Source organism: Clytia hemisphaerica, unplaced genomic scaffold (assembly GCF_902728285.1).
Source record: "Clytia hemisphaerica strain Z4C2 unplaced genomic scaffold, Clytia hemisphaerica genome assembly, whole genome shotgun sequence".
In the NCBI taxonomy this organism is placed as follows: domain Eukaryota; kingdom Metazoa; phylum Cnidaria; class Hydrozoa; order Leptothecata; family Clytiidae; genus Clytia; species Clytia hemisphaerica.
The window spans coordinates 658,819-681,205 of record NW_027104146.1 but is presented as its reverse complement, the minus strand read 5'-3'; the positions used below and the strand labels follow the sequence as shown (position 1 = coordinate 681,205).

The following is a 22,387-nucleotide window of genomic DNA, read 5'->3' as shown; positions in this document are numbered from 1 at the left end:
GTCAGGGTACAGAGACAGAACAAGGCTTTTTCAAATGTGCGTTATCCAGCTCCGCTATTACATATCCCTGTTTCAATTAACGTGAAGAGCTTTTTGACTTGGGAACTTACCTTAACTTACCTAGCCTGGGTATCCCAGACTCAAAATTTCAGAAAAAAACTCTTACCTCAACATACAAAGTTTATTCTAAAATTTTAGAGTCTGGTGCAACTAAAAAAGTCTGATACAATTTTGAATGACACAGTCTGTGAGTGAACCCTTGTTGACAGAATCTCAAAACTTTGGAAACCCAGGCAGACACACATAATAACTTACCATAAAACCTTTTACAAACTCAATAAACTTTCAAAACTACTTAAACTATATCCAAACGTCAGCCACAATCATAAAGGCTCATTCCATCAGCCATTTTGTTTAGAAATAAACCTGTGTTTTCAATTTCATTTGTTTATCTTTTTTTTTTGTCAGCTTTTTCCATAAATTATGCGCGCGCATCGAGAAATATCGAAAACCCTGCAAAAATTCCGCTCAGTGACTGGGCGCGTACTGACCAATTAGATACACTCGCATATGCAGGGACAAATATCCCTGCAGAGGAGTTGGTTGGACCAGACCGTAAACCAGAGACAAGATTATAAAAAAACTAGATGATGAAATAGTTTACGGTCTGGGTATCCAGGCTAGAACTTACCGTAAGTCACTGCTTTCACATTGAAAATTTGCTGTATTTGTGGACAATGGGTCATTGCCGGTTGCCCATATGATAGCCATTGGAATGACAGTCTTTTAATTTTACATGCTTAAACGGCAGTCATCTTGGCAAAGGGAGGAGGGGAATGCTCTCATTTAGCTTAAGTTCTAATGATTGTCATCTTTTTGTGTTATAGTGCCTTATTACTGGTATTCTTCATACTGCTGACTCAGCACATTGTATCATCAGCAAACATCAACAAATGTATAAAAAAGTGCAACGACGCTCAAGTGAAATGTACTACTGGTCCCTTTCAAGATGAAAGTGAGAGAAATTCGAAATGTTGGAATGCTTTCGGTAAATGTAAAGATGAATGCCCTAAAGTGTTTGATCAAATTCTGACACCGACGCCGACGCCGACACCGTCATCTAAAAGACGCGCGATCTTGATGAAAAAAGGGTCAAATATCAGAAAAAATTCGATCCGTTGGAATGTTGGTAAAAAGCACTTGAAGGGGAAGGAGTTAGGGAACAATTCTGGTCGAGGAGTTGTTACTTGCTTCGTTGGAGTTGGGAAGTGGCAAGTAGCTTTAGTTGAGATATTGAAAAAATTACTGGCAACCGAAAAAAGAATAAACATACATCAAAAGTACGATTTTGAAAGTAAATGTAATATGAGAGTAATGTATAACACATATAACACATATAATACATATAACACCTTATTTCCCTTAAACACGTGCGCTGAGAGCATGAAAAGCCATTTCCACCGTCAATTCATATCCATTTAGATTTCCTGCATCACATTGAGTATAAATATAATTCTTAATAAAATGACCTGAGAACCATTATATTTTACAATGCCATCAACATTTTTAAAAAAAGTGTCAATTCCAATATTGGAATATTCTTGTTTTCAAAACAGAAGTTTATGTTTCCGAATAGTCCAGGGGGAGAGTGTGCTAAAAATGAATACAATTGTGCATTTTTGACTAGAAAGCATGAAATTTGGTACAGTGGTACCTTAGGGGGTAAGAAATATTTTAAGCCTCTGACCCACTTCGGGAACACCTGTTTGTGTATTTTACAGACCAGAATGCCTCCCAGGGAAGAAAAAAAATTTTTATCTTCAAAGCATGTCATATGATATATCGTTGGAAAGGTTTTTCTCACACTGATTCTAAAAAACAAATGGACTGGGTCCGAGTTATGGGCTACTGAAGTAATTTACAGACCAGTCTGCATGCCCGAAAAAATTTTTTATTTTTGTTCCAAAACATTTCATATCATATACCGTTGGAAAGGTTTTTTCACACTGATTATAAAAATCATCATGATATGTATCTCAAAATGGACTGGGTCCGTGAAATAAGCCATAGGAGTAATTTACAGACCAGAACGGCTCCCGCGCATACAAAAAAATATTTTTATCTCCAAACCATGGCATACCATATACCATTGGAAAGGTATTTTTACACTGATTCCAAAAAACATCACAACACGCATCTCAAAATGGACTGGGTTCGAGTTATAAGCCATGGGAGTATTTTACAGACCAGAATGGCTCATGGTCCATAACTCGGACCTAGTCCATAATTTCGAAAAAAAATATCACTCCAAAACAAAGAAATGGTTAGATTCAATCCGTTGTCAAAGATACGATTCATATTTTAAGGCTTCACTTTTTCTTACTTGAGAAAGGTTAGAGATTCGCTTCTAGCCCTTTGGGCTTATCTTCATTGCGTGATACCGTACTTTTGATAAGCGTTATCAAAATCATAAAACAGCGAAGTAAAACGACTGGGTTTAAGTCTGGGTTAAAATCACTGACCATTAAAAACACCGGACCTCAGATATCATACCCTTTTACACACTAGAAATGACTACACTACTTACAGATTTCTCGTGGAAGTGTGTCCAGTTTTGAAGTCGACTAGTTCAACATGTTGTTTTCAAATTTATCTTGGATTTTCGAACGTAAGAATTTCAAACATTTGAATTGTGCTGTTGACGACCAAAATTGAAAACATAATGGCAGACTAGTTAGCTCTAAATTCGGGCAAGCTTCCTATATACGGGTAGCCCAATCCAATCAAGTAGTTAGATCAGTGCCCTTCAGTGCCCCTGACCAAGCTATATCCGCCATCTTTGGAATTTTTTAAGTCATACCCGTAAAGCCATTGTAATGTTGAAACTTTGCCCGTTGACAAACGGGGCTAAATCAGTAGTCTGCAAGAGCAAAGTAGATCTAGCGCTCTCGATGCGGGTACCACTTTCAAAAAGACTCAATGCAAAATTTCTTTTGATAATTCTGCTTTTTCAGCATGAAAAAGAATATCTTTAACAGTTTAACTTTTGTAATTTTTCTATAGAAGTTTTTTGTTCTGCTTAATTTTTATGGTTTTTACTTATAGTAAAAATGTTAAATGTATGTATTAAGAATTTTGAAATATATTGAACTATATCGAAAAATTGCAACAAAAAAATGAAAAATCCACTGTTAGAGAGTGACGACTTGAGGCTTTTTTGAATCTTTAAGATAACATTTTTCTATTTTGCAGAAGCAAAGTTTTCGAATTTCAAGAATGGAATCTATTCACTGAGATTAATTCGCTCCTAATTCTGGTATTTGCGTTCTGTTTCTTTCCTTTACAAGTTTCCTCACATTGATTTGTTGAGTACCGCCCCAACCCCTCCCCCCCCCCCGGTGGAGAAGGTAAAATTGTGATCAGCAATGCACGAAAATACACATCAATAAGAACCACCTTCTTGTTGCTGAGATGGAATCATGTTTAGAAAGGACGCGCTCGGTGTCAATCCCAATGTAAGACGAAGTTTTAACCTAAGATTTCGACACAATTAAAGAATTTCAGCAAAAAGTGGAGGAAACTTTCAACACAGAAGTGTAAAAATTACAAAAACTTTTAGCCATGAATCATAATAAATGCTTCACTTCATCTTTCGGTGTAAACTTTGTTGGATATAATTTTCTTAAAATTTCATTTTTGGAAAAAGATTGACCTTTTATTTTTTGTTCCCTAGATTTTTCTATATTTATATTATCATACACGCCTTTTTTATAAGAACCAGTAAATTTTGGTTGAGGCCGAGCTGGTTTAATTTTTTGAAAATTTTCAGACTTCTTACAATGTTCTTAATTTCTTTATTTAAAAACTTAACATGGGTTTAAATTCTGTTGAATTAAAATCGGTACTCCCTTAGTAATTTCTGAAATCTGGGGCTCAAGATTGTTCTTAATTTGTTCATAGGTTTTGGTCAATTTTCAGGCTTTTGTTCTTATAAAATTGTTCGTATAAAAAAGCGCATACGCGGAAATTTTTTCGTTTTCTTGCAAATTTTTGACTCTGTTGGAAAACTTGGAATGTTGTTAGTTCACAGTCCGTGACGCATTTCATGATTTTTTTAAGGCTCTTTATAAACAAAGAAAAATAACATTATTCTCCACACTTTCGTTTACCGTGTAAACAGGTCTTTAGGATATAAATTTCTATGATTTTACACCCTATTTTACAAAAAGTACTACTGTTGCTGGGACCAAGGAGAAGAAAAAAATGGCACTCAAGCTAAGGTAATGAGTCTACTATATTTCAGTCTTAGAAAAATTTTCAAAACTTCGACCTACCTTCGACTTAGAGCCTTTTATCTATTTTATACGGTATAAATTCTGTATTGAAGAACTCGTTGAAGAAGGGAAACACCCCTGTCTCAGTGAAGGAAAATAAAAGAATTTCATCGGGTACTTACTTTTAATGACGTGAAAAAACTCAATAGGATGGTAAAATGTTTACCGCCAGACATCTTGATTAGGGAAAGGTTCTATTCTTCTTTAAGGGCGAGAGTATTGAGTTTTTGCTCTCCCAGCTGGCACACAACGTTTTTTCGACGTTCATCTAACGTTCACAACGTCCATATAACGTTAGATTAACGTTGAAACAACGTTGTGTGCCAACTGGGCTCTTAAAGAAACCTGCAAATAAAACTCCATGTTCTTAATGTACTATTCAAACGTTTAGTATTTTAGCATCGTTACTGGTGGCATATTTGCTGATTCAGCATATATCATGCAGACTCGTTCCAGCCCCCTCATCTTCGACTTCGACACTTCCATCCAAGTCAGAGTATGTACCTGACCCAATGGCGTCGAGAATCATGCCAACCCCAACACAATCACAAATTGTCCCTATACCTTACTCAACACGAGTTATGACAACTGAATTCGAAATTGATGATGGCAAAAGAACCGAAACTACATCCAGTGAAGCAAGCCCTGCTCGAAAAGCATCTACTGAAACAACAACAACTGAAGTCACAACCAGTGAAATGATGTCTACCGAAAATGTATCCACTGGAACGATATCACCACCCTTATCAGTGATTACCACTGAAATAAATACATATACTGAAATAACATCAACTGAAGTCACATCCAATGAGACGACAACCGAAAATATAATCGCTGGGATGGTTCCCAGGGACGAGCTTGAATGTGTCGCATTTTGTCTTATTCTTCGAAAAACATCAAACCGAAAGACTGCTCAAGCATGTAAATACGAATGTTCACATAGATTCGTTCCCAGTCCCAAACCAACAGATTTTGACAAGTGTGAATCAGAATGTAAGGTAGAAAGAAAAAGGTGTGAAAACCCTGGCCCAGAAACTGAATTATTGGTCGATTGTGAAGAGGAAGATAGATTATGTAAAAAGAACTTGTTTGGTACATTTCAAAGGAGATGGCTTTGAGAACAAATTCACCACGAATAATCCGTTGACCACAGATGAACACGAAAGTACAACTCCAGGAGATGAGTATGTGCAAACAACTGACGAATTATGTTTTACCGGATGTAAAGTCAAACAACGTATTTGCTTCACAAACATCAAAACTGAAGATTTCCAAGAAACTCTCCTGTGTATGCAAGCTTGTTCAGACACTTGCTTGCATCATTGTAAAGCGAAAAAAATTCCAGCCGTGAAGCCGACTACAAAAAGAATCCTTAGTACGTGTTTGACAGAGTGTAAAAAGGAGCAGGTTTCTTGTCTAGAAGTTGAATATCGCGACCCCATTATTTGTGTAAGAGCTTCAAATCTCTGCAAAGAAAAATGTAACCGAGCGACTACCATGTTGAAACGAACTAGTTCCGTAGTCAGGGGACTCGCGTTACAATCTTCCGGCAAGCTTCCACGATTAAAAATCTCTACCTCCGTATCTGACACCCGACAAGAGAAGCTAGGATCACTGCGATCGCTCAACCTTGTTGAATGGTTAACAAAAAGAAAAGGGCGGTCCTCGAAATCACCAATAAGTACAGCTACCTCAGAAAATGAAGAAAGATCATCCACAGCAACACCACGCCTTTCAACGCCCTCATTCCACCAAAGTGTAGATTCAAACCCACTAGAAGAACAGTGCCTCGAACAATGCAGAAGAGAAAAGAGAATTTGTTGGGTAGATTGGGAAGATTCTACCCTTTGTTTCCAACTCTTCAACTTGTGCAATGGGGATTGTAACTTTTTGTGTTGGCGGGGGGTAGAATTTAAGAATGAGGGGTACTAGTAAACTACTCGAACAAAAGTGTACCATAATTTGTGGAGTCAGTTAGGATAACAATTGTGCAAATCGTGACAAAATCGTAAAATTTTGCACAGTGGTCCAAAATGGTCTATAGATGAAAATTTTAAGGGGAGACAAGTGTCAAATGTCACCTGTCACTCCCTGTCAGCATTTGTTGACAAACAAATATGTCACTCCAAAACATGTCATATTATATACCATTGGAAAGATAATTGAAAACTGAACAACTTTTTTGCCTACACTAACTTCCGAAAATGTACTCAATAAGAGTAAAATCAAAATAAAGTTGGAAAAATGACGTCATCGTTTGAAATAAAATTTTTTCAAAACCAAAAGTGTTTCAAACTCCTACATATTATATATCGTTGAAAAGATAATTAAAATTCTGAACAACTTTCTTGCTTACAAAAATTACTGAAAATATACTCAATAAGAGTAAAATAAAAATAAGTGAAAAAATTGACGTCATCATTCTTGGTATAATTTGTTAAATTAGCTGGTGTCTTGAGTTCACAGATGTTGATTTAAGGGGCCGTCGACAAACGATTTTCCTTTTTCTTAACGGCCTGAGGCCGTTAAGGTTCAGACCCCCTCCCCCCCTACGTCTTAGCGGCCAAGAAAATTCTTCAAAAGTAAATACTTTCACTGGTCCATGGCCGCCATGTTCTTTCAATTCGTAATCCTCAAAGTTCTTCTTTTCGCACGGAAAAACATGTGGTTTTGAGCCGTGACCTTTCAATTTTGAAACTCCAAGCCCCGCAGCAAGTCAGGGCGGGATGGGTGGAGCAAGGAGTCAACTGAGGCGGAGGGAAAAATTGCCGACTTTCGTCACGTGACCAGTCATTTTTCTTGTCGAAGCATTAATTGGTGACCGGGAATAAGGTGAATGTCGTGTGGTTGCTTTGGTCTTAGCCTTTCTTTACATGTTTCTACATTTTAGACTGATGAAATTTGTAAGTGAGACTTTCCTTTTTTTTTAAACTTTTTTAACAGCATTGCAGTGACCCCCTCCCACCCCTTACGGCCAGAAGCCGTTAAAAAAAAGGAAAATCGTTTGTCGACGGCCCCTAAAAGTATTTAAAGTCTATTCGCGATAAGTGTGCACTCTTTTTTCATTTACCTATAACTTTTGAAGGAATTCTTCAATCTTTACAAATTTGGTATCATCGGAAAGATATTAGTGAGTGGAACAATTTGAAATAAAAAATATTTAAAACAATTCTAAAAATGAAGATGAAAATGAAGAAGAAAAAAATGAAGATCTTGTAGATAAATGCTATAACTTTCATTTTCACTGGAGAGATTTTTTGATCTTAGGAGGTCATCACTTTGAAAAAATTTCATTAAAATGTTTATTCAATATAAAGTTATGATATAAAGTTGATAAGTGATTGACCCCAAAAAACAGCAAAAAACAGCAGAAAACAGCGTTTTTAGACGTCAATCAGCTTATAACTTTGTTTGATATCTTTTGACTGAATGATTATTTTTGAAATATTTTTTCACAGTGATAACGTTCGATAATCAAGGATTTACTTCAGTGAAAATGATAGTTATAGCACTTTTCTACTAGATCTTCATTTTTTTCTTTTGCGTTTTCATCTTCATTTTTAGAATTTTTTTAAATATTTTTTTATTTCAAATTGTTCCACTCACTTATATCTTTCCGATGATACCAAATTTGTAAAGATTGAAGAATTCCTTCAAAAGTTATAGGTAAAAGAAAAAAGAGTGCGCACTTATCGTGAATAGACTTTAATAGTCTTACTGACAATGATTTCCCTAATTAGCCGACTTCAATGTAAAAAAGCCTGTATTTGCACTTTCTAGAAGTGAATAAATTGATTACAAGACAAAATAGCCAAGAAGAAAGATCGTTTTTCACTAGAAACTGTCACAATAGAGAAAGTTTTCCAACATCGGCACAACAAAAGGCTATTATCCTAAAATGATGGTAATGTAGGATTTAAGCCTCCGAAAATCGACCCCTGCTATTATTGGACCAGCATAGTTATGATGTATTGGGGAAAATATCGTAAACTTGTTGGCAGGGCTTTATTAGTATATTGACATTTACACAGTAGCTGTTGATGTTCTGTTCCGTTATGAAAGTAAGTAGGATTCGTTTTATTAGAATAGCCTACGCGATGGCTTTCTACCTCGTATCTTTTGAAATACCAACAAAATGTTTGGATTAGGTGCTTTAACTAAGCCTCATTTACAACTTTATTTACAATTAGATATTTTGCAAAGTCGCCTCAAATTACTACTTGGGCGAAATGGATATCAGGTATGTGTGAGCCATAAGGATCCCTTCTCGAAAGTCTCTAAAAGGGGTACAAAAAACGATAAATTAGAAATTGGTTCTCTGAAGGGGTCCCAAACTTACAAAATATCAAAAATTGAGTCCCTCAAAAGGTCTTAAAATCTGGTCATCTGAGCTAAATATTGGAAAAATAATCTTTAAAGGGTCGCAAAAACGTCGAAATCAGTCTCTCAAAGAGTTCAACGAGTTCAACTTTGGCTCAGACATACCCTTTACCTCGCAAACCTAGTACCCTCCAGGTAGCTACAATACTATAGCAACTAATTCTACACCCCGTTCTCGCAGACCCGGTGGAAAAATTGGCCCGATATCGTCTCCCAGCAGCTCCCAGCCATAAAAAGCAAGGAAATATCGATCCCATCGAGTTTCAGTCCCTTTTTTTAAAGCCCATTGGCTGAAAAATATCCTAACATGTCTTTGAGAAGGGGGTGTAATTGAATTACTGACTAAGTCTAAAAGCACTATCAGGACATCGTCAGCCTTAGAACTCCCAATAGTAAAATTGAAAAATATTTGTTGAGGGAGAGTCAAGATTAACCGGCGCAATGAAATTTCGTCACTTCTGAATTTTATCTTGATTTCAGAGATTTTTGTTAGATATTGAGTTGAAACTCGAGAAATTTGATGAAAAATAGCGAAAGAAAAGCATATTTTGCAGGAAAAGACTTGAAGATGTTGCAAACTAGCAGTTAGTCTGAATCACAGAATCTAAAGATGTCAGTAGCATATGATGCAGGTAAGTATACTCCAGTCGGCTAAAAATACCATACTTTAAGCCTTAACCTCCTAGCTGCTTCAGTCGAAAAAGTTGCAAAACTGAGAATTTGGTGCAGTTTTTCAGAGAAGTTTGTAAAAAAAGGAGTATACATTTTTTACATAAAAGTAAATTCACTTACTGATTGAAGAGTAAGACTATTTGCTTATGTTGAGAAACTTTCTCTATCATGGACAGTCGGGGTCAGGTGCTAAGGTTTGACAAATCATGGTATTGTCTGTTCAAATTGGGGTACTAACCTTTCTTAAGGCTCTGGCAGTTTTTATCCGTATTTTCAAAATTTCCTTTCTTGTTCAAAATAGCAAATTTTTGAGTCAAAAAGAGAAAAAATATCTGAAACAATTTACTGTCCGCTCTCATTAAGAGAAAAAAACAATATTTTTCCTATTTTCTTCACCAGTCTTGGTCAAGTCAACACGCTACTGCAAAAAGCGTGGATGTGAAAGAAATTCTTAGGTGAATGGAGCACCTCATTCAAAGCAAATTCTTTTGATTAAAAACAAGAGCCGCAAAGATGCGGATAAATATTTCCTTTACAAATGTTAAAATAATAATTTATGTCCTCAAAAGATTTCAAAGTGCTTTAAATCTCAGATAACATCAAGCAACACAAGTCCCTAAGAATTTCAAAATTTCATTTATGTTATTGCCAGTATTTACAGGATTATTCATAAGATGACTGTAGGTTCAAAGCTACGGATCACGGAATATATCCAAGCTGAACCCGACTGAGAACAACAATGCAGTAATCAAATAGGCTGGAACTTTAATTTTCGTTAGGTGCGCACCGCCAATTAGAGTGTTGTTGAACACATCAAAAGACCTGATTATATAATTATTATTTTAAGCGCTGATTTCCAGAAATATTATATAGCCAAAAAGGGCAAATATTTAAAATGAAAGAATGACAAAAAGGAGAATATTTCACAGTAATAAAACCAAAGAAAATTTTATATATTTTCAAAATGAGATGAAATATTTTGCATTATACTTTCATATATAAAATATCGGCAGGTCCAAAATGCATAAAACATAATGCATATTGCATAATGCATAATGCATAATATTTAGAAAATGTCAATTTTAGAGGCTATAATAAGGAGAATTTGAAAGATAATACTTTCAACAAAACAAATATACCATTTTCTACCAGAAAATAAAGGGTAGAAAGCTGTAAATTTGAATTTTGGATGATGAAGAAAATCCATGATCCACTGAAAATGCTTGTCGCCATTTTGATTTTCTTAGTTGTATTTTACAGAACGTAGTATAATGTAGAAAAAAAAACGAAAATATCTCCTCCGTATATTACTTTTCTAACTCGAAAACGTAAATTTTATAGCAAGATCTTTATTCTTTTCGAACAATTGCTAATAAATTTCAACGGGTTTTCCCTTTTACAAAGCATTAACCATGATGTGAATGCTTTTTGTTAGATAAGCCAATATCCAGCCAATATAAATTAAAGAGCTTCCGGAAGCTAGATCAAAGAAAACAGACTTCGAATATTTATACATTCGAATGTTTATGTTTTCTTTGAGAAAGAAGAAGGGGGGAACCTTTCTGATCTGTTGTATCTTCTTATTATTTATGCTGACGGAAAACCCTTTGTTGTTATCGTTCGGATTCGAAAAGTAAATATTATGTCTGGGGAAATCCCTCTGATTGGAATGTTTACAAGAAACTCTTCTAAAGAGGTTTTCGTGGTTTTAGCCTCTGCAAAGGAGAGTTTTAGAAAATATAAAATCGTTCTGTAAATTACACAATACTATTATGCATTATGCAATATGCATTACGTTTTATGCATTTTGTACCTGCCGTATAAAATATTGTAAAAAACGTAAAAATTTAAAGTAACTTTTGGAGTTTTTTGAAATAATGTACGTGCTAAAAAGTAAAAATCTTTCAAAACAGGGAAACAATTTCATATTTTCCGACAGAATGCAAAAAAAAAAATCTCATTTTTATATATATACTGGGAAACATTTCATAATCTGAAAGAATGTCGATAGGAAAAAATTCCCCTAACAGAAGCCATTTTTTGATTTCCAAAAGCATGCTGCAAGAGCAAAAAATGTCACATACTTGGAAACAATCAAAATTTCCAAAAAAATGTCATAAAATAAAATAAATTGTCATGCAAGGAAATCACTTGAGTTTTCTTCATTTTTTAAATGCATGTGGAAGAAAATGTCAAGTTCACGAAAAAAGTTTCTACGTTTTGAATGCACGTGTAAGAAAATCTCCAAATTTATCACAAAAGTTTCCACGTTTTAAATGTACATACCGTAGGTCGGGGAAACTTCGGACAGATTTTCAAGTTTTTTCTTTATTTCTCCTGGAATATGAAAAAAAGATCAACCAAACTTACTGTACATAACATTTGTGTTATTGTCTTTCAGAAAACAAACGTTACAAGTAAATCCGCCAGGTCATTATGAAAGAAACACCATCTCAAGTTCAGAAAGGTTAACTTCGTAAAATGTTAAACTTCGGAATGAATTGCCGTCACTCCAACGATCTACCATCATGACTGGATGCTGCGCCATTTCAAAACAAAAACATTGAATTTGAAGTGCTATTTGTTAAAAAATACCAAGAGACAAATTTGCGTGAGCCGAGAAATTAACGACATAAAGATACGGATTGCGCTTAATTGGTCATTAATTTTCTGGGCGTGCGATGGAAGTGTGAATAATAAAACTCATCAACCAATCATTAGTTTTTGCACGTAATTTTTTATGGACGCTAAACACGTGATGAGAGGGTCTTCCTCAGAGTGAATTGGTGAAACAAACACGTTTTATAAGAACTTTTTCGATTAGACTGTCTCGTTTCCTTATGGTTACTATCATATCGTTATATTTCATTAGATATTTTTCTTATTTTTCGCAGGACTTTCGGATGCTAAGTTCTAAGTATTATTTTTTTCGGAAGCCCATAAACTTTACCGACTTTCAAATAAAGTAGCAACGGTCTTTTTAAAACACCCCTGTGTCGACTCCCGCTCCACTTGAAAAATTGGGCCGAGATTTCGTACCCGGTGGGGAAACATCTTTTCAATTTCAACCTCGCATTAGAAAATTGAAAAAAGTACTTCAAAACAACCCCAATAGATTTTGATAAAAATTTCAACCCTATTTTAGTGTTGTTTTGAGTGTGAAACATGGGTATTATAGAGATAAGCGAGAGAGCTAAATGTTCATTGTGAAAAAACTGTTTCAAGTTTTATTTTTTGCAATATGAGAATTTAGTTTTGATTCCCGTATTACATTATACATTCCCGTATTACGTATACATGCACTTTAGTGGTTTCAATGAAATCAGGATCAAATCAGCAAAAAGCCATCGCCATCGCTGTGGACAAATGGCTGTTTCAAGTGAAATTTGATGTTCGCTAAAAATATCGCTTTAAATAACTTGAGTTACTGTTGACTTTATTCATATTCAACTTGAATATACTAGGAGGTCACGGCTTTTTTCTACACAGCCAGCGGAATAATAAAACCCAGTCTTTGATGAGGTTTCCGATTTATCAAGAGATAGAAAATTGACTTTATATTCAACAGTAGACTACAATTTTGATTTAGATAATTGTTCGACGATGGACCAGGTGGACGTGCGAGGAAGTTAGCGCGATCAAGATCATGGTTAAAAGTAACCCAATATACTACACAAGGCTTGCCTAATTTTTAGTAGTGAAAGAAATTGGAACGAAACGCCGTACTGTAAATCACGCATTAAATACTAATTAAATGTTTTGTTACCAGTGGGACTACGGGCGGTTCACAAGTTCGTCGATGCAGGTTTTATAGATTAGATTAAAAAGAGATGAAAAGAAATAAATACAAAATACCTACCGAGTAAGTAAGAACTTTAATGGTAGACTAGAAACATAATATTGTATCTCATTCTGCTTCATTACAGCTGTATATGTCTTACCTTACTTTAAATAAGACACCCCTATCTCACAGTGGCCCCGGTGGAGTTTTTTCCAACAGAGAGGATAAAAATTCCCATTGATATTTTTGCCAAATTTTCCAGTGGGGCTGGAGGATCTGTGACACAGGGGTGTAATAAGCACATACCATTTGACGGCTTTGAAATTTTTGAACTTATCGTCTTTTGATTTGAGTTAAAGGTTAAATGTTACGATTACGAAATTTAGTTTGTTAATTATATCGACTATATACACCCACTTACGGATTTAAGACGATAGAGCAAGTATGTCGGAAGCATACGAAGGAGTGCAACAATAGTTAAAGACAATGAAATTACAATTACAAATCTCTTGATCTAATAAGTTCGACAGGGTCTATAACCGCCTATAACCCTCCAGTAACATAGTGATACAGAGGTTTCTTGAGTCAAAATGATTTGTAAGCCAGCAGCTGTAAGAACCATCGGCTGTCATATCACCAAAGCGGCCTTTTTGCTAATGATATTTCGATTGTCAATTTGCAGTATTTTTTTCACCGGGGACACATTCATTAACATTAGGCAAAAAAGGAACAGGTAAACAGGTTCTATCACAACCATTCAATACAAAATGTTTAAGTGGAAACACCCCTGTCTTGACTACCGAGATGATAAAAATGTTTAAACTATTTTAGCTATTGTTAAGGGGCTGAATGATGATAACTTAGGGGTAGTTTTCACATCAAAGCCACAATAAATTGATTATATTTATTTTGGAGAAATTCGGCACCTGGATCTGGCGAAATCACTGATCACTTTAGGCGTACAAACGAGCGCAAAGTTTTGCGAGGCCGAAATAGCGCAAAGTTTACGACAAACTTTCACGAATCGTTAATTTTAAAATTTTTAAACAAATGATGGCTTATTAAAGGAACAGACAATTCTTGAATGAATTAGATTGCAACCTTTGTCTTTTGACTTGTGAATGAGGCTTTTTCAGGCTAAAAGTGCAATGAATCCGTGCGAATCTTATATTTATTACAGCTTTTTACAGATTTTCTATTGCGTCAAAAACTTTTCGTCTGCATAAACTTTCGCGAATGGCCTGAAAGAGAAATTTCTTTTCTGCATAAACTTTCGCCAGCAGAATTTTTCGCGACTTTTGCAAATTTTGGCCTTTTTGGCGAAAGTAAATGTCTTTGAAAATTCTGAACAGGCCAAGTTTATGCTCGTAAAAATTTCTCAAAAGAATTAGAAATCTATAGAACCTCAAAATCGTAATAAATATCAAATTTTCGACATCATTTTATAGTTTAATGCCTGTTATAGTCGAAGAGCAACAGTCTTTATCGGATTTAAGGTATATTTTTCCATTTTAAGGCAATTTTCATTCAAAAGTTCTCATTTATATCCAACGATTCGTGAAAGTTTCTGCTCGCGAAAGTTTGTACGCCTAAAATACATACACTACTGTCACACCACCATGGAAAGAGCATGACAAACGCGTCTTCAAGTGTACCGGAGGCTCTTTAATTAGTTACCATAATCTTAGATTTAAATCATTAGAATTTGCATCCAACATATTATGTGGATCAGATGGTGACTTACAAGCAAGCATTTTCCAAGAATTGTTTGACATATTCTAATGTTCTAATGAAGAAAATCCACCATCATCGACTTCTAATAAAAAAGGGTTTTCCCTTTACCTTACTTTATACTAATAAAGCACCAAATTATCTGCACGTTTATCATCAATGCCTGGTGACGTCAGAACAAAGTTCTTATAATTGCTTCGAAATCACATTATGTTTCTCTTGGGATTCGTTTTAAAGAAGATCTTTCTCGGCTGACGGTAAAGCTATTCTCGCAGTGACTTTCTCGGCGAATTTATGGAGCAACTTTGAAGAGCTATTGAAGATTGAGGAATGCATATTTTTAGCCCAAATAACTTTTAACGTGACATTCAATGTCTCCTCTTTTCATCACGTAAATAAAATTATGATGTCGCCGCTTTAGATATCCAACAAATCTCTTTACAATGGAAGATGGTAAAATATCGTGGTTTTCTTCAATTTCTTCTTCGTTTTTCTTTCGGCGTTCCGTCGCTTGATATGTATCGTCGAGTGTACTTCATTTCTGAACTGTGAAAGAAAAGAGTACGATAAAATGTTAAATCCTCGCGAAGTAATCACTTGTTAAAGATTTTAGTCCGAAGTTTCCTTCATTCCGAAGTTTCCCCGACCTACGGTACCGTCAACTGCTTTAACTTGGGACGATTGGTTGAAACATGGGACTGTTTGATATCTGGTCTGTATTTTCACTAACTTGTTAAATCTCTTTGACAACAAATTTTTTTCGATAACTCCACCAAGTTTATCAATCATACTTCCTTTCATAACATGTCACGATAACTTTCACTGATAGCGCCGATTGGAGAATTAGAGAACGCCCGCTGCCTAACCGCCTATCGCCCGATGGGATTAACAAATAACGCCTGTGTAACTTGCCGCAAGTTACGTAAAACTTTCCATCGTTTTGCCATTTTTTAATATGCCGTTCATTAACTCAAATCAAATGACTTTGGAGGTTCGGTGAAATGGTGGCCAAATTGCCGTCCCATGTTTTATCAGATAGTCCCAAGTTGGAGCAGTTGACTGTAAGAAAATCTCCAAATTCACGACAAAAGTTTCCATGTTTAAAACACAAGCACAAGTTGCAAAAGATCTCTAAATTCACAACTAAAGTTTTCCACGTTTTAAAATGCACGTGGGTAAGAAAATATCCAAGTTCAAGAAAAATTTTAACTGTACATGTGAGGTGATTTCAAATTATTTACATCCATATTCAATGCAATAAACCTTTTAAGAAGTACAGTATAACATAACATTCTATAAAATAACATTCTTCATATTGGGGCCATGGTGTTTCGGATCCCGTTATCAGCTTTAAAATTTGAAATTTATAACGGCAACGAGTTTTCACTAACTGTCACTAACCCCAGCAGTTAATTCATTATTGTAGATAAAAAAACCAAGGGAAATGCAATCATTAACCAGTCAATTTTGCTCCATGTTTAAATTTTTAGCTAAAATCAGTTCACCAAACCATTCCCATTGTTGCATAGTCAGCATTGCATTCGTTGAGTGCAAACATTCCTTGCCTTCGTACGATTTATGTAAATATACAAACAAAATTGAAGTTAGTTTGTTGTGATAGTTGATAAAATGTCCTGTTTTTCCCCAGAGATTGTAGACTATCATCTCTCATTCCAGCCAAACCAACAGAATATAAACGAAACATCAAATCCAGAAAGGAATATTAAGAAAAGTTCACTATCGACCATTCCTTGTGACATCGTACACAAATCATGATCCAATTCAACTCATCAAAGCATATAAACCAAAGGCAAAGCAAAGAAAAGTAAAGAGCAAAAGTTGTTGTCGCCTATTTTCTGCCATCTTTTATGGTCCGATCAACAATACGCTTCTGAAACGGCCGACTTTACAGCTTCGTACGGATATTTACCACAGACGTTTCTCGAAAAAATGACGTCTTCCGCCTCGAAAAAAGAACATCCTACTGTTTTTACCGCCGGAGCTTGATTTAAAAAGAGACTTATGTACAAACTCACGAAATTGACCAAAACCGAGCGTTAGACTTGGAGGAGAAGAAGGAGAAGAAGGAGAAGAAAAATTACCGTTTTAACAAATATTTCCTATATAGATAGGAAATATTTAATAATTGAAGACATGTCAGCGTAATTTGACTAATTCCCATGAAATTGTGATAGCAAAAGTAGTGCAAACTTTAGATTATACACCTCGCACCAGCCTAATAGGGAAGTCTTTGTCAGTAAGACTTTTAAACAAAAACTAGAAACTCAAAACTCCAGTTAATTTAACAAATTATACCAAGAACGATGACGTAAATTTTTTAACTTATTTTTATTTTTACTCTTATTGAGTATATTTTCAGTACTTTCTGTAAGGAAGAAAATTGTTCAGATTTTAATTATCTTTCTAACGATATATAATATGTAGGAGTTTAAAACACTTTCGGTTTTGACAAAATTTTATTTCAAACGATGACGTCATTTCTCCAATTTTATTTTGATTTTACTCTTTTTGAGTACATTTTCGGAATTTAGTGTAACCAAAAAAGTTGTTCAGTTTTCAATTATCTTTCCAATGGTATACAATATGACATGTTTTGGAGTGACATATTTGTTTGTCAACAAATGCTTTATTCTCTCTTGTGATTGATCAACTCTTGAGCCTTGATGTACTTAATAGAGATCTCTCCAGGATAACTGATTGGGCTCACCAATGGAAGATGTCTTTTAACCCTGACCCATCTAAGCAAGCTGTTGAAGTCTATTTTACCTGTAGACTCACTCCTCCTAATGCTCCAGTAATATCCTTTAATAACTCTAATATCGCGACCAGTGAGTACCAGAAACATCTTGGTTTAATCTTAGATTCAAAACTTTCTTTTGATCGCCATCTAGATGAGAAGATACAAAAGGCCAATAAAGGAATTGGTCTTATTAACCGACTTCGCAAGCATGTGCCTAGAGATCTCTACTAACCATTTATAAATCTTTCATTAGGCCTCATCTTGATTATGGTGATATCGTATATGACCGCCCAGGAAATGCTACCTTTGTGCAGAAGCTTGAATCTATTCAATATAATGCCTGCCTTGCTATAACAGGCTGTTTTCGCGGAACGTCTCAAGAAAAACTATATTCAGAACTTGGTCTTGAAAGTCTTGCTGACAGGCGCTTTGCTAGAAGAATGACATTCTTCTATGGAATTATTAACAATTTAGCCCCTTCGTATTTACGTAACTACCTGCCAGTAAGACTTACAGCACCAGGTGGCCTTAGAACAAGAAATCCTATTTATCCTCTTAATATACGAACTGAACGTTTCCGTAGCACCTTTTTTCCGTACTGCATATCTCAGTGGAATGTTCTGGGAGGTAATATACGAGATCTACCTTCAATTAAAACTTTCAAAAAAGCAATCTATGAATTTTTGAGACCCAAGCAATCCCATGTTTTTGATGTTCCTGACATTCAAGGAGTGATCTTTCTTAATCGACTTCGGGTCGGTTTCAGCCATCTCAACGAGCATAAATTTAGACATGGCTTCCGCGACACTTTAGACCCTTTCTGTGGTTGCCGAACTAACTCTGTTGAAAACACTCAACACTTTCTTCTGCACTGCTCTATATATTCCCATGCAAGACAATCTTTTTTCGACAAACTTCAGATCCTAGGCATTATTTTTCATCCGCCACTTAACCCTCCTTTTTTCTGTCGGCTTTTATTATATGGGGATGAAAGTTTGACTTCAAATCTAAATAAATCTATTCTTTGTTCTGTTGTTGAATTTCTTAACGAAACTGGAAGGTTTAGCGGTGCTTTATTTTAGGCTTTTACCTAACAACTGTAGCTTCCTTCTCCAAGATTTTTTCTTTTTATTTTCTTTATTTACTTATTTATTTATTTTTTACATAGTCTAGTACCTCTGGCGATATAACGTTAAGTTCCTAGCGGGGGGAGGGACTATATTTTTTGTTTAAGTAATGTTTTGTAATATATGTTCGTAGCGTACACGTGTCTTTGTTTCAATAAAGAAAAAAAAAAAAAATGCTGACAGGGAGTGACAGGTGACATTTGACACTTGTCTCCCCTTAAAATTTTCATCTATAGACCATCCTGGACCACTGTGCATAATTTCACGATTTTGTCATGATTTGCACAATTGTTACCTATCTGACACCTAACTGACTCCACTATTTTTCAAAGGGCCGGCGATTTGCACAATTACTTCGCCGCTGCGCAGCCTTTCGCAAGATATAGTGTTTTCTTATTCAAAATTTTTACTTTCGCGACTTCGGCGCAGCGGCAAAACCCAACGCGCAGCGCACCCTTTTGCATGATATAAACCTATTTATTCTTTAAAATGTCTACCTTCGCGGCTTCGGCGCAACGGCGAAACATATTGCGCAGCGCAACCTTTCGCTTGATTACACTTTCTTTTCTGACGACATTTGATCTGACGTCACTTTCATTCTCAGAAACTCTGCATGAGCTTCAGTTGCTGTTAACAAAGATTTGCGCTGCGCGATATGTTTCGCCGCTGCGCCGAATCCGCGAAGGTCATTTCAGTACACAATATAACTCTTTATAAACGCAAAAGACTTGCGCTGCGCAATATCTTTCGCCGCAGCGCCGAAGCTGTGAAGGCCATTTCTGATGTAAAACTAATCATATAAAATGATATTTTAGCATGGATAATACTGCTTCGTGACTTCGGCGCAGCGGCGAAATATATTGCGCAGCGCAAGTTTTCGCATGATTACACTTCTTCCGTGACAACATTTGAACTGGATATAAAATAACTCATACCATATGCGAAAGACTCGTGCTGCGCAATATGTTTCGCCGCTGCGCCGAAGCTGCGAAGGCTGTTCCAGACATAAAATAACTCATACCATATGCGAAAGACTCGTGCTGCGCGATATGTTTCGTCGCTGCGCCGAAGCCGCGAAGGCTATCCAGACATAAAATAACTCGTACCATATGCGAAAGACTCGCGCTGCGCAATATGTTTCGTCGCTGCGCCGAAGTCGCGAAGGCTGTTCCAGACATAAAATAACTTATACCATATGCGAAAGACTCGTGCTGCGCGATATGTTTCGTCGCTGCGCCGAAGTCACGAAGGCTGTTCCAGACATAAAATAACTCATACCATATGCGAAAGACTCGCGCTGCGCGCTATGTTTCGTCGCTGCGCCGAAAGTCGCGAAGGCTGTTCCAGACATAAAATAACTCATACCATATGCGAAAGACTCGCGCTGCGCGCTATGTTTCGTCGCTGCGCCGAAAGTCGCGAAGGCTGTTCCAGACATAAAATAACTTATACCATATGCGAAAGACTCGCGCTGCGCAATATGTTTCGTCGCTGCGCCGAAGTCGCGAAGGTCATTTCAGACTTAGAATAGCCCCCATCACACGCGAAAAGCTTGCACACGTAAAATATGTGCGCTAACTGCGTAAGCCACGCGCAGCGCCGAAGTAAGTGTGCAAATCGTCGCCCCACTCCTATTTTTTTGAATTTTATTTAGACTTTTTCCGAGCTCTGATCGGGCGTCAAAAAAAGATTTACGCCCCAAATAGTTTTTATAACGCTTATCGTCCACGAATATTCCTCCGCCGCCTTCCACTGATTGGAGAGACTTTTCGACTTTTTTTTTTACTTCTGTTTGACTTTGAAAAAGTTGACGAGAATTCGGTGAGTGGTTTACCCCTCGTTTAAGTGATTATCTCATTTTCCGTAAAATATTTGGTATACATAAACTGTAACGAATGACGTAAAAGAAAAACGAAATTATATTTCTTTCATTATAACACAGTCTTTTATTGATTACTTGCATGAAGTTCGACGAATAAACGAGAATTTGACTCTTTCTCTATATTAGTTTCCGAGGCAGACTTAAAAAACCGTAAACACAGAGAAATATCTTTAAATAACATATAATTAATATAACCGAAAGGCTTTTTAACCAGGCTACATTCTGTCTTACAAATCTTCAACTGCACAATTGCAATGAAAAGAACAGCCGTGAAAAGTGAATTTTAAGCGAATAATTCTTCTACATAAATATTTGTTATATATAAATTATAAAATATAGCATAAAAATAACAATTTCATTTTCTTCTTCATTAAATAAAAGAAGACTTTATTGATTTTCCTGAATTCTCTTTACCCGTGATTTTTCGAAAAATAAATCAATCAGTGCTTGGAAATTGGAATTTTATTAGGCAACTGTTAGCTTTGTAGGTATACCTCCACCACTGCTTACTCCACCCCGAACTAAACTCCGTTTTCAAATTTAGCCCGCCTCCTGAATTATTCCCTTTTTAGTGATATTGTGTAGACGATAGGATCGTCTACTTGGTAGGATACTCTGTGTTAAGATGGCGTCATTAATATCTTGTCATGCCAAATACTAAACGTCGCACTCCTTTTAAGTTGGCGAGCAACCACACCCCTGTTTCAGTGACACGCTAAAAATATTTTCAATATCTAATATACTGATTGCTGTTTTAAGGATAGGGCCTTTTCTCCTACCACTTAACTTTTGTTGAGAGATCTGACCGCGCTGGAGAAGATTTTTCAAAGTTTCCTCTAGTGATTTTCAAAATTATAGTGACTTTATATGGGGATTAGGAGATTAGGGTATTTTTGAATGGATCACACCTCCTTGGTCTGCTGTGAAACGAGGGCGTGTCATCGCCAACTTCCAAAAGTCTAATACATGTTATCATCAAAGTCAAGCCATTAAAATGTTCCCATACATAATACCATCAACACAAAACGACTTCAACTTTTGACAACAGCAGTGTAAGCACAGCATTGAGACTGGACCTGAAGACGAGGCTCGTCACCGTCCGTTAAAACTGTTACCATCTTCATCTCCTGCATGAAAAAAGCTTTCGGACATTTCATGTTGAACAGGGTCGGTAATTCGGACAAAATGTTGGATTTTCGGACAGCTTCTCCTTTTAAGATTTCACATTTCTCAACCCGCATTTTGAATTTTTGTCGTTTTTTGGTACGTTCGTGACGTTTGGTGATTTTTCGTGGATGTTCACATGCGACTGTGTAAAAGGAATTTTTCCGGATAAGGCGACACTGAAAATAAGAAAGTTTTTGGAAGGCTTATTCAAGATTTTTTCAACTATCAGTAGAAATCTTCATTTTTCCCTTCGTTTTTGATTTTCAGTTTATGTAAAGCTTCGTTTAATTCATGATGTTCATGACATAATGTTTTATACGGAAGCACCCAAAAAAGACCAGTTATTAGCCAATTATTTTGAAATTTAACAAACGCCCAGGCTATTTCGGGTGCTTCCGTACAAATAATCACACCATGAATAATATATGGATTGTGGATTGATTCGAAATCTTAAAACTTACTGAATTTATTGAAAAGCCTTAAAATCATCCACTGAAAATTATCTTTTTTTACTTTACAAGCGATTTATCTTATTGGCGGAAAATACGTCGG

General features: G+C 36.0%; 2 protein-coding genes across 2 annotated transcripts in view; one reads left to right on the top strand and one right to left on the bottom strand.

Annotated features, from left to right (window-relative positions):
- The first annotated feature begins 4,241 nt into the window (after positions 1-4,241).
- LOC136813950 (uncharacterized) lies at positions 4,242-5,452 on the top strand. Its single transcript, XM_067070462.1, has 2 exons — positions 4,242-4,280; positions 4,726-5,452. Exons 1-2 carry the CDS (start codon positions 4,264-4,266, stop codon positions 5,450-5,452), a joined length of 744 nt encoding a protein of 247 aa, XP_066926563.1. The 5' UTR covers positions 4,242-4,263.
- A 15,493-nt stretch (positions 5,453-20,945) lies between these two features.
- Positions 20,946-22,387, bottom strand: part of LOC136813851 (proton-coupled folate transporter-like) — a 29,514-nt gene continuing 28,072 nt past the window's right edge. Inside the window, exon 9 of the mRNA XM_067070344.1 lies at positions 20,946-22,011. The gene's annotated coding sequence lies outside the window, so the exon portion shown is untranslated. The remainder of the gene's footprint in view (positions 22,012-22,387) is intronic.